This window comes from Nipponia nippon, unplaced genomic scaffold (genome assembly GCF_047370975.1).
Source record: "Nipponia nippon isolate SJK-2023a ecotype South Korea unplaced genomic scaffold, ASM4737097v1 scaffold_5, whole genome shotgun sequence".
Taxonomy (NCBI): domain Eukaryota; kingdom Metazoa; phylum Chordata; class Aves; order Pelecaniformes; family Threskiornithidae; genus Nipponia; species Nipponia nippon.
Genome location: NW_028262369.1, coordinates 87735933 through 87747620, shown reverse-complemented (window position 1 = coordinate 87747620; position 11688 = coordinate 87735933). Strand labels below are relative to the sequence as shown.

General features: G+C 45.9%; 1 protein-coding gene across 5 annotated transcripts in view; it reads right to left on the bottom strand.

Moving 5' to 3' along the window:
* Nucleotides 1-348: 348 nt before the first annotated feature.
* Nucleotides 349-11688, bottom strand: part of SLC15A2 (solute carrier family 15 member 2) — a 65413-nt gene continuing 54073 nt past the window's right edge. For all 5 annotated transcript variants that reach the window (XM_087732577.1, XM_087732580.1, XM_087732578.1 and 2 more), the window contains one exon: nt 349-11449. In XM_087732577.1, coding sequence (XP_087588703.1) covers nt 11273-11449 — 177 coding nt within the window. In that variant the 3' untranslated portion in view covers nt 349-11272. The remainder of the gene's footprint in view (nt 11450-11688) is intronic.

Sequence of the window (11688 nt, the reverse complement as noted above, 5' to 3'; positions counted from 1 at the left end):
TGAAGAAACACTCTCTATTAACACATTATTTCAAGCCAAGCTGTGGTGCTTGCCTGCTTTTATTCTGTTCCATCAAGTCTTGTTTGATTTGGCTTATTTTTGCTTAAGACCAATTTGATATGCTACACTCGGAGTTGCCAGCTTTAGTCATTTTTGCTGGGGTGATGTTTGCTATGTCAAAACTCCTGGGGGCTCCTCTTTTAAGGAGAGTCTCAGATTTTCTTGCATTAAAACAAAAAATCTGTGGCCAGGTCAGTTGTGGAGAAACTTGTGTGCGGCATCCAGCTTCCCAAACCCAAAAGACAAGCAAACAAAATAAACTCCATAAAAATCAACAAAAAAAAAATCTCAAATGTGTTATATTTTAATCATCTGTGATTTTCAAACACTATTCCCTTGGGGAACCCAGCTCACAGATTTTCCGCTAACAAAAGGTGATTTTACTTGAGAACAAATTCACTTCTCATCTCCAAAGCCTGGCTCACACACTAGTGAATTCCTGTATTGTGTATGCAAAGCCCACGGTCAGAAACCGCAGGGCAGAAATGGCCCAGTGCCCAGCACGTGCTTCATGCTTTCTTTGAGTCTCTCTTCTGGTGCTGTGTTTTCCCCCAGAAGATGCCCCTGATTCCCCTGGGGGATGCATCAGGCTTTCCCATGGGGTGTAGCACCCTCCTTGCTTCTCCTGCAGCCATCTACACCAGAAAAAACCTTCCCAGGCAGGCACTGGTGCTTCAGCAGCCCTTTCCGTACCCTTTACCCTGTGCTCAGACCTGGAGCAGGCGGAGAGGAAGCTGCATGGATGTGTTTTACCAGTCCCAGGACCTGGACTGAACGTTTCTCAGTGCCGCCTCCAGTGCTTTACCAAGGACCAAATCCAGCACGTCCTTCTGGATCTCTCTTTTCTGCGGAGGCTCACGGTGGTCTCCTTGCTCCTATGCTTGTGCTCAGAGAGGACCTGCCTCTTAAAGCACTTACAATCTGAACAGACCCAGCAAACTCAGGGGTGGGAGAGAAAAACAGCTCCTTTTGACAGCCCTTTATGTTAAGCTTCTATATTTAAAATGACTACATAAACTAAGAAATTAATAACAGGTCTAAGCACTTCACCAGGCAAATCCAATTTCTATTTAGGATAATTGGAGGGAATAAAGCTAAAAGATTTGCTTCAAGGATGAGATTTAATTCAAAGTGCCAGTGCTAGTTCTCCTACTGCACTTGTAGGTTTAGAGAATAAACCTGCTAGCAAACAATCATGTTAAAGAAGATCATCATTAATCCTGAATTCAGCTGTCAAAAAGACTGAGATTGCAAACTAAGAGGGGAACAAGGAAAACCTGGTAATCTGTTCGTTAAATATTTGCAAACTGTCATATCAATAATGGATAATAAGAACATTTTGGCCATCCAGAGCTGATGCATTACACAAAGCTTTGCTGTATTGCACCTAAACTATTATCACCAGCACATTTATTATTATAATAGATGAAAAACAAGCTTCCTGGCTGAAAAACAAGATCAATTTGAGCTCAAGCTATTTGGATGTATTCTAAATGTTGTAATTAAAATGCAGCATGAATGTTCCTTAAAAAAAAGAAAAAAAAGACAGAAGAATAGCCCTACTACAATTACATATGCCATCCAGCTCTGACTCAGTAACCTGAGAGAAAAAAAAACAGGCAAAATTGTATTTGTGTCCAGTCAGACATTTCTCATCTTCAGGGCTTGATGCAGAGCCTAAGCTAACAGAGTTTTTCCTACTGGGTCAGGATCCAGCCCCAGGCTTGAGGATTTGATGCAGGGAGTCAGCCTAGATTGCACTGAGCTCCCTGTGCAGGTCAGGATTTGATTAGAGTCCAGCAAAGAAACCCAGCTGAGCTCTATCTTGCTGCAAAGACAACTTTAGTTTATGGGGGAAAAACACCCAAGCAACTGTAGAAAGAGAGACAGAAGCCACCTGTGTGAAAGGTTTCGCTCCTGGAGCAAGTGCCTTGGGGACAGAAATGGTCGGAGTGACATCAAAACCTGCAGGAGACAAATGTGACTCTCGCCTCCCCCAGCAATTAGAGGCTCGCAGACACTTCCCAGGAGCTGCCTGCCGCCCTGCAGAATTGGGATCTTCTTTTGTTCTGATAAAGAAGTGACTAGTGATTTACAGCAATCTCCTGGTAGCTCTCTAAATAATTGCATTCTCTTATGTCTTTTAATCATAAGCCCCACGAGGTTCATAATACCACATGTGCAATCCAAATTGGCCCATCAGCTCAGTTTATCAAAGGGACCTAATTTAATCCCAGTCTTTGATGGAGACAGGAGCGGTCAAAGTCTGCCCTAATGATTTGCTAAGTTTACTTAGCTTGCAGATCTGTGGTGTGAAGGGCACTTGGACTCCAAGCACAGCATTGATAATGAGAAGCCATGACAAGGAAGACAAAATTGGCAAGAGCTTGACAGTCTGAATCAAGAGAAACCACAGTGGAAACCTGGAACAACAGTGGAGACTGAAAAGGCAAAATAAAGCCTGTGATGGGTGTCACCACAAGTACCATCATGAGACTGGTGAAATAAATCATTGGAGGCAATGGCTCCCTCGGAGTGAATACCACTACTGTGAGAGACCCACCACGGCGAGAACCAGAGCAGATGAATCCAAGCCAGGGAATGCAGAGCCAGAGGAAAGCAGGAATAAAGTGGCGGGGATGGCAGAGCTGCTCTGACTTGGCAGCGTCCCCTCCCTGCCAGAGAAGGATGCAGTAGGCATGAGAGCACATCTTTACGTGGAAAAGTGCCTGCTCTTCCTCTAACATGCTGAAAAAGGGCTCAAAACTTTCAGAGTTGTGCAGGTTCAGTCTAGGTGCATCTTTTAAAACCACTGGGATGAATTCTCTGCTCCTTTTCAGCCCAGTAGGTCAGTGGGCCCCAGGAGGTGTGATACAGTCACACCAGCTAAGAGATGCTGAGCAGACAGAAGTGAAAACCCAAAGGAAGGAGCCCAAATCTCTGGCTTCAAGGGATGCTGAACAATGAACAGCATTAGGACTAAAGGCACTGAAGATAAGGCTTTTATGGAAAAGCTAAAAGCCCAGCCTTCTCTGGAAAAGTGAGGGTTGACAGGAGAAGACTGAAGCAGTGTTTCACTCCATAGCCATGAGTGATGGATGTGAACACGGTAAAAAACTGCAAAAAAAGAACTTTACTAGACAAAACCAGCTGGTTCTGAAGCGTTCCATGGCTTTTAATAGTTTTCAGCTCAAACAGAAGAGGGAACTCAGAGCCTGCATTCCTGAAGCTTGAGGAGTGCTGCGGGCTGTGAGAAACAAAGCACAAGCCTTTGGTTTTAACCAGCACGTACAAAATGATGGTGCAAAGAAGGGTGAAAGAAGTCCTCCAGTAGGGATGTAAAGGACTATACTGGCACCATTATCTCAGAGGGAGCTTCATGGCACTATCAAAGTTTCAGTAGAAGATGGATGGACCATCTTCCTGCAAACAGGCAAGGCCATTTATTTATTTTATACAGAGAGTGCAGGTGCTCAGAACAACCTTTGCAGAGAAAAAGAAAGAAAAACAGTGACATTAACTCCAAAAGTAAAGCCACAGCCGGCAGACAGCAAAGGGTGAAATGCAAACATCGTCCAGGCTGGCTAATCCCCACAAAGGGACTGGCTGAAGCCAGTGTACAGCTGTATAACAAAAGAAACCACCTGCAATACTGTCAGGCAGGAGAAAATGCCCTTCACTGGGTTAAAAACATGTCAAATCCTTGGTCTGATGAGGGATGTGTTCTTTGGAGGAGTGGGGGACCCGAATTTGAGAAAAGCTGCCAGGGAGGTGTTCATAGGAGAACGAGAAGGAGAGCCCTGACCTCCCCTCGCTCCCAGGCAGCGGTGAGATGGGGGGACCGCGCAGTTCCCTTGGCCAGCCCTAGCATAACAGGGCAGCTAATGCCGCTGGCTGTGACTGAGAAAGGAGGAGAAAAAAAGCAAGTTAAATACACTCTGCAGAAAGAGGGAACTTTCCTCTCTTCGTTCTGCAGATTTTGGGCTGTATAAAGTGTCAGGAAGCAAAGCCAGCGCTGACAGACCACGAATAGCACACAGGTGGGCTGGCCAGTCCTGGGACCTGGGACCTGCAGCCCCCTGAGAGGTGTCTGAGCATCCACTGGCCTCTTGCTGAGCTCAGGGCGCAGCGGGAGCCCGGCTGCATGGCCTCGCATGTGGGGAGCCGCCGTGATTGACAGCAGTTTGCCTTTTTGAAAGGCAGCAGCTCCTGGCGCCTGCTGAATGTCTGCTGGCCTGTTTCACCTCTAACTCCGACAGGAAAAATCCATATTGGCACAGCACCTTTGAGAGGTTCCTGTCTTTGGTGAGGATAGCATGAAGGCCTACATGGAGAGTGTTTTGATGCGCAGGTTAAACAGAGAAAGAGCCCCAACAAAGGCTCCAAGCAGCTCCAAGCAGATTTGGGTAGAGTCAGAAATCAAAGCAACCCAATTCACTTCTACTTGAAGAAACTTCCCTTGTGGGTGGGTGGGTACATAACACAGCGAGGTCTGCAAGATGCCAGTTGCCCGAGAGCTGGGCACCGGGGCTGGGCAAGTGGATGAAGAAGGAGCGGAAAGTGCCCTGCCACGGGCGAGCAGCACCGGCACTGGTCCCTGTGTTGGGAGGAGCAGCTCTGGCCAGGCACACAGCCTGCTGCTCCTCGCCCAGCAGATTCAGAAGCTGAAACCTGGCAGCACCACAGTAATGACACACGTGACACCGGCTTTTAAAACATCCCGGTCAAGCCTAGGAAGGCCACAGAGCCAGCCCCACCAACACCAGCAGTCCCTGTGCCGGCACTACTGGCAGAGGAGCCAGCCCCATTTCACCGGCTGCCGCGTCCACGCTGATGGGAGATCTGTGGTTGCAGATGCAGCCCACTGACCACACACTAGTGCTGTGATGAACACAACCCGAGTGGCTTTCTCCTCCTTCTCTACAAGAGAAAGACTTCCAAACTGACTGGCGGGGGAGGGCTCCAGAGCCTCCGGTACAAGTGGGAGGCTGGAAGGAGCAGCCTGACCATAAATAACATATAAACAAAGGCCAATTAAAGCAGGCTGGGGCCACAAGCAGCACAAACGGACCCCCCCATGGCTAGTAACAGTAGTGTCTCAGTCCAGAAGTCCTTGCAGCTTGACATGGCACAACACAAGGGCTGACTGCGAGCAGCTAACTGGGCACAGGATAGATCGGAGGGACACACGGAGGTGCTGGATTACCTCAGTGCTTCTGAACTGATTTGTCTACAGAAGATGCATCAGGCCATACGAATCTGTGACAAGAAGCCAGAGCCAAAGCAAGCCAGAGCAGATGTCCTGGTACCACCCAGCTATTTGGCTCTGCATGATTTTTGCCCAGACACAGTAGTCCTGTGGGTGAGAAGCTGCAGGAAAGTGGGCAGCATTACCCAGGACAACGCCCAAGAAGAGACGCTGTTGCTGGCAGCAGGGAGGCTGCAAGAGAGGAGAAATAAGCAAGGAGCTGAGGGCTGGCAAAGTCATCGGGGAGAAGTCTGAGTGACTTCTGGGGAGTGAAGATCAGCATGTGGGACTGAGGGGGCTGGCTGCTAGCAAAGGGAGTCATTTGGAGCTAACTCGGAAGTCTGCAACAAGAGGAAAAGCAAGCTGCAGCTTGGGAAGGGTACGTGTCTTCCACAAGTCAGTTCAGCTTCTTTTCCTTACACACATGGGTAGATTGAACAGGACAGGCCAAGCAGACTGAACAACATATGCAATGGCAAAAAAATAATCTAAAAAGTGATATTTGCTTGATTTTTGTGTCTTCAGCTTGGCTGCCAGTTGCCACGCTGCTGGATTCCAACTGCAGCTCTTCATTGCTCAGACTGAATTGCTACATTCTGGTTTACATTTTTACTTTCTGTAAGCATACTAACATTTTAATTAAGCACTAGACCAGTGTTTTAGCAGTTTTTTTGAGAGTTTTGCTATTTATCTTGTTGATTACAAGTCTCTCAGGTCCTTAGTTTTGGCCTAAATTTAGACCAACTCTGGCAGAGCCCTGCAGGATAACTACTAAAACTATTCCTTAAAAATGAAGAGTTCAGAGTTGATCACCTGACAGCAGGAGCCTGCAGTGTGGCTGCTCTGCATCCTGGCAGTCTTCTGATCTACAGATACTAGAGGCAGGTCAATGTTGATCTGCTGGTAAAACACAGCATGAAAGACCTCGGGAAGATGCAGCAGCTCTTTGATCCAAAGCTCACTCAGACACAACTTGTTTTGTTCCTTGTTGACCACCTGAGATGGTGAGGAAGGAGGGATTTAAGCAAAGAAATTATTTTCCTTCATGCAATTTCTGTAATGTGGCATAAGCAAAGGCAAAATATTTAAGTGTCCCCCATTTCTGTCTTTCTAGGAAGCACTTTGCAAGAGATGAATGAGGGTCCCTGCTTTACAAAGCACGTGGGCAGCTCTGACAAGGAAGCAATGTCACCGTTCATGCTTAGCCAGCTTCAATGGGGATTTTGCTTTTTTTTCTAAATTGCTAGGGAAATCCAAAGGCCCTGCGCAACATCCACTTGTACATGACAGGTTTATCACACATTAACACGAAAGACTAGGGTAAATCCAGCTATCAACATGCAAAACCCTGGCCAGATCTGTGAACATCTGGGACCCGAAACATCTCTTAAATGCTGTTTTAAAATTATATCACGATAACAAATGTAGTGCTAATGAAATGCAGAGTCTGGTACCATCGAAAATTCAGTGGTATTTGCCATGGAGCTGAACTTGGAGCAGGTTTAAGCTGCTGGTGCTAGAAGGTTTCCTGTAGCTAGGCAAAGAAATTCAACACAGAGATGAGATTATTCCTCTGTATGTGACCCTGGCTAAAACTGCCCGTTAACCATCCCTAACTGTGCTACTCCCGTCTGTAGTACACCTTCAGCTGTTTCTTCTGTCCCAAGGGGAAGCCAAGGTGGTGGCTGCCATGGGTGGTGGGGGCATCACTGGGAGCACAGCCGCCTCCTCCTCCAGTCACTGCAGACCCACTGACACAGGTCTGTATGCTGGTTTTTGTAATACTCTGGAATGACGAACCAGTTCTCAAGCCATTGGTGACTAACTGCCCCGATGGCCCTTCACCACCAGTTAGGAGAGCACTTTTCTGAAAGGTCTGAACTCATCCACTATCTAATCATTTGAGCTTTCCACTGCTACCATCTCACTTTCTCTCCAGTTCATTTGATGTGAGGAATTTCAGCTGTTCATTGAGGAGTTGGGAAGACCTCGACCAAATAGCTCACTCTTTCCTCCCTGCCCGTCAGCCTCCAGCCTCCTCGCACAGCACCTCAGGCCAAAGCCAAGGCCAGTGAAAACTTTTCCTTTCACTCACTCACTTTCACAATAAAACTCACATCCAGATCACTGCTCAGGAAAACCACATCTTCCACCAGGGCAAGCCCTGCCCCAGGCTTCCATGCCCAGCCCCATTTGGGTCTCCAGAGAGGAACCGGCTCCTGTGCCTGACTAGGCTCCTGCCTCCCAGCCAGTGCTGACAGCACACACCAGCCACATCCGAGCCTGTCCCATGCAGCCCTCCCAGGGCTCATCTTCTGGAATCGTGGGGCTGTGGGGAAAGGGAGAGGGAAGAAAAGAGAAATGCAAGCCCCTTGAGCTGCACAGAGCAGCTTGCTACCTAAAGGCGTTTGACTGCCTCAGAAAGAAGAGGTAAATTTAAGGAACCCACAGCCAAGAAGTTGTTTTGCTGAGTTTGAAATCTCATTTTTATGCTTATCTCATGCAAAGCTGGAAATAATACTGGCCACACTTACAACCTGGTAAGAGGAAAAATGTGTTGAATAACAGCCAGTGCAACTGAAGGAAAATTTGCTGCACAAAAAAACTTGATCAGAAAGCATCCTTCAGAAAAATGGATAAATACACACACTTCCACAGTGCAGCCAACCCCCTGCAATCTCCATGAAGGCTTGTGCAGCAACATACCTACAGATCCCCACCGGCTCATTACTGTCCCTTAGCTGGAGATGATCATTTCTGTAGGTCACCCTCCAAAACAGCTGCTGTGAGCTTTCCCTAATCTGCTCCAGGGCAAACTCCACCAACAGCTGAGACTCCCTTCAGTAAAAGGCAAAGCTGGACAGGCAGCAGGCTGCTATTTCTCTACAGAGGTTCACATAGCTTTACACATACTATCACTATTTCGGCTTCTCTCTCTGATCCTAAATCAAAGAATCAGGAGGAATAAGGAATATTGTTCTAAAATTGGGTGTTAAGAGCTGTGCATGGCCCCATCTCTGAGCTAATCATATGGAAGAAAAACCCAGAGACCTCAATAGTCCACAGAATCAGGTCCTATATCTTTGATCCAGTCTTGAGTCCATTTGAAAGTGATGAAAGGGCTCTAAGGATAGAGCTGGGGCTCTAAAATTGAGAAGTCCTATACTGAACGTGCTATTTTGCCACCTTCTTCTGCTACAGCAGGGGCAGCTCTTCATTACAGCCCCCAGCCTGCTCCTGGCTGGTTGTCAGCATGGCCAGTGGAAATCCCTCCAAACTGCTGGTGCATTTCAAATAAATAAATGGGTCCAATTAGCAAAGCTTTATGACTGCAGCTGAAACGGTGGGGAAGGATCATACCAGCAACCAAGCAGGCAGATCAGAGGGGGACAAAGCTTCCCATCGGTGATGATGAGCCAGTGGGAAGAAGTAACTGTGTCAAGCTGGAAGAGAAATGTAAACAGAGCCTTACACTCCCTCGGGTAAGCAATTCCCCAGAGGGGCTGCAGGAGCAGCCCCCAGCCTCACGTTAGCACTTTATTAGCATTGCCTTCCTGTTCATAACCTTCCCATCTGTGAACTGCAATTTTTCTCCCCCCAGCATTATGGTGATGGTTTGGAACACGGAGATGTTTGGAAAGAGGCAATTTGGCATGAGGAGTCTAAAAAGCAGATACAGATGACATCCTAAATGTATCTTTTATGAGTTTGGAATGATTCCTTTAAATTGAGCTCAGAGTGTGTGACAGCTTCTGGTAGTGCCGCCAGTAAGGAAATAAAACGTAAAAATCAAGAGGTTCTTGAGCATATATAGTCTTAAAGATCGCGTCCTCTGGACACTTCGCTTTTCCTCATGCCACTCTGAGCTGCGATGTACCAAGTGCTTCCGAAGGAAAATGCTCCAATAATTTTCAATTGTCTCTTCACCACATATGCCCTCAACCCCAACATACTTCCAGATTCAAGGCTTATAAAAAATTAAATGCTCCAATAATTCTAAATTGTGTCTGCTCAGTGTTACTGGAGCCTGTCCATTCCTTCAGTTTGGGGATTTTCGTTTTGTTTGCGGGGGGGAGGAAGAAATGCTTTCTATTAGTGCTTCAAATTGGAAGCTGGTCAAACAGCATCACAGCAGAGTGATTCAGCAGCCTCTGAGCTGATTCGCAGTGTATCATAAAACAGGATTAGGAAAACAACAAAGCCTGGAGGAGAAAGAACCCACACAAAGAATCACAGCAGGAGAACAATACCAGAAAGGAGCAGAGGGAATAATCCTCACTTGGCTTCTGAGGAGCAGGTCAGATGACCTAATAGATGGCTTTCAATGCCCTTCGTTCCCCGCTGTGTCACAGGGTTCAGCCGCCTGGATCCAGCCACCACAGCTTAATAAATGGCTCTGCGTCGATTGAACCACATCAAGTGTTTCTGTGCGCACACCGGCAGCCTGTTGTCATTTATCTGAGACCATGGTCCTCCTCTGGCACAAGACCCAGATGCTATTTCACAGCAGGCAGGAGCTTATGCAGAACTAGTGGTGGAAGTCCATGACCATTTAGGACAGGAAGCAAAGGAAAATCTGAGGCTCTGAGTCTTCCAGTTATAAACCAAAAAGTGGGGTTTTCTCATTCTTATGACATGTATTTCATGATCTCCTGAATCAAAGCATCAGTGACCACCTATGGCGAATGCCAAGATGGAAGAGGAAAGCGTCATTTAAAATTTGTTCTCTGTGAACCTGAAGATCCTATCGACAACCTTGTTGTAAATTAGGCCATACCTGTTACAACTGTGGCCTTGGAGCGACAGAGGAAGGCAGGGACTCTCTCAGGAGTTTTACTACATCAGCAATGGTTGAATTACTTCTATGCAGAACATGAAATCACAGCTTCACGCAAGCGAGGAAAATCAGACAACTATATCACAATTCTGATAAAATAGCTATATCCAAAGTTTGGCAGAGACACAGAAAAAAAGAGAGGAAAAAAAAATCTCCCATGCCATGGTCTCCTCTTGTAGACTGAAAAAATGATAAAGTGCATCCTTGTTTAACTCACTGCAGGATGCTTGGAATGTTATAGAAACTGCTGCAATGCATCTCCCAGTGGGGAATAACCGAAGCATGAGATAAGGAATCAGCCATATCCTAACTTGTGGTGGCAGGTACTGTAAAAGGAAATGCCCAATAAAGGCTTAATATATAGGAAGATGGCAAATAACTGCCTGGATTTCTGAAATAAGAAAGCATAAACCAATTCTCTAATCACATCTAATCAAAGAACACCATCAGTTGCTAAAAACTTCTAGGAAAAAATGGGTGTCAGAGAGATGGTAGCACGCATATCTTCTTCAGTAGTGTTTTGGGAATATTTTAGCCTGCAGAATTTAATTCCCTGTTATTACTTCTCAGCCTGGAGGTGAAAGTCATAAATCAGGACCATTCATAACATGTAATAATGGGGTGAAATACTCATAAGGAGAGTTACATGATGAAATCCTTTGGGATTGTGTATAACACTTCCAGTCCTTGATAACAGCATTAAAAATTCTTCTGTCGGTAAAATCTATTCTTCCCTAATTCCTATACTGGGTTTTCATTCTTTTCTCCCAACATCTCCAAATTTTGCTGTCATATGGCATTCCTTCCCCCCTTCCTCCCTGCTGCCCTAAATATACGTTTAAAACAAAATCACAGGAAAGCATTCCATGCTTAAAAAGATGGGCAGGTTTTAAATTACACTGTATTTACTTATAAGGGCTTTTAATACCAGAGGAGCTTTCCCAGGGAGTTTTGCTCTGATTTCAGGACCCCCATTGTTTTTATAGAGGGCTATTTGGTCCCATTTCGAAGGTGGCTACATTTTGAGTAATAAAGACTGCAGTGCTATAAAATAAAATTGTCCCCACCCTTCTTTTACCCTCCCATCTACAGAGTTAGAAAAAAACAAAAAAATCCCAACTCATGTGTTAGAGCTTTGTTTTCTGAGTAACGAGACTAATCATGTTTCCTCTGCTTGAGGTCTCTCTCTTCTCTTCCTTTTCTTCTAGGTCCTCTGGATCCACACTGACATAGAAATATCCCATGATGGAGAAAATAATGCACACAGCAAACAGGAGAACAGTGAACAAGACAAATTCAGCCCACTAGGAAAGAAAAAAGAACAGCAGGTCAGGGGACCTCAGACTCTCAGTCCAGAGGATTTCTCTGCATGTCCAAGCACTTTTTAAAGAGCTGGGTGAAAATTATTTTTTAGCTTCCAAGATTGCTCGCAAGTTAGAAAGTTTCTCATCCTGTTTTCTGGTAAACTCATGTACACATAATGTAATTATGAATATGTGATATACCTTGAAACAAACCAGTTAGATTGGGCTCATTTCATTAA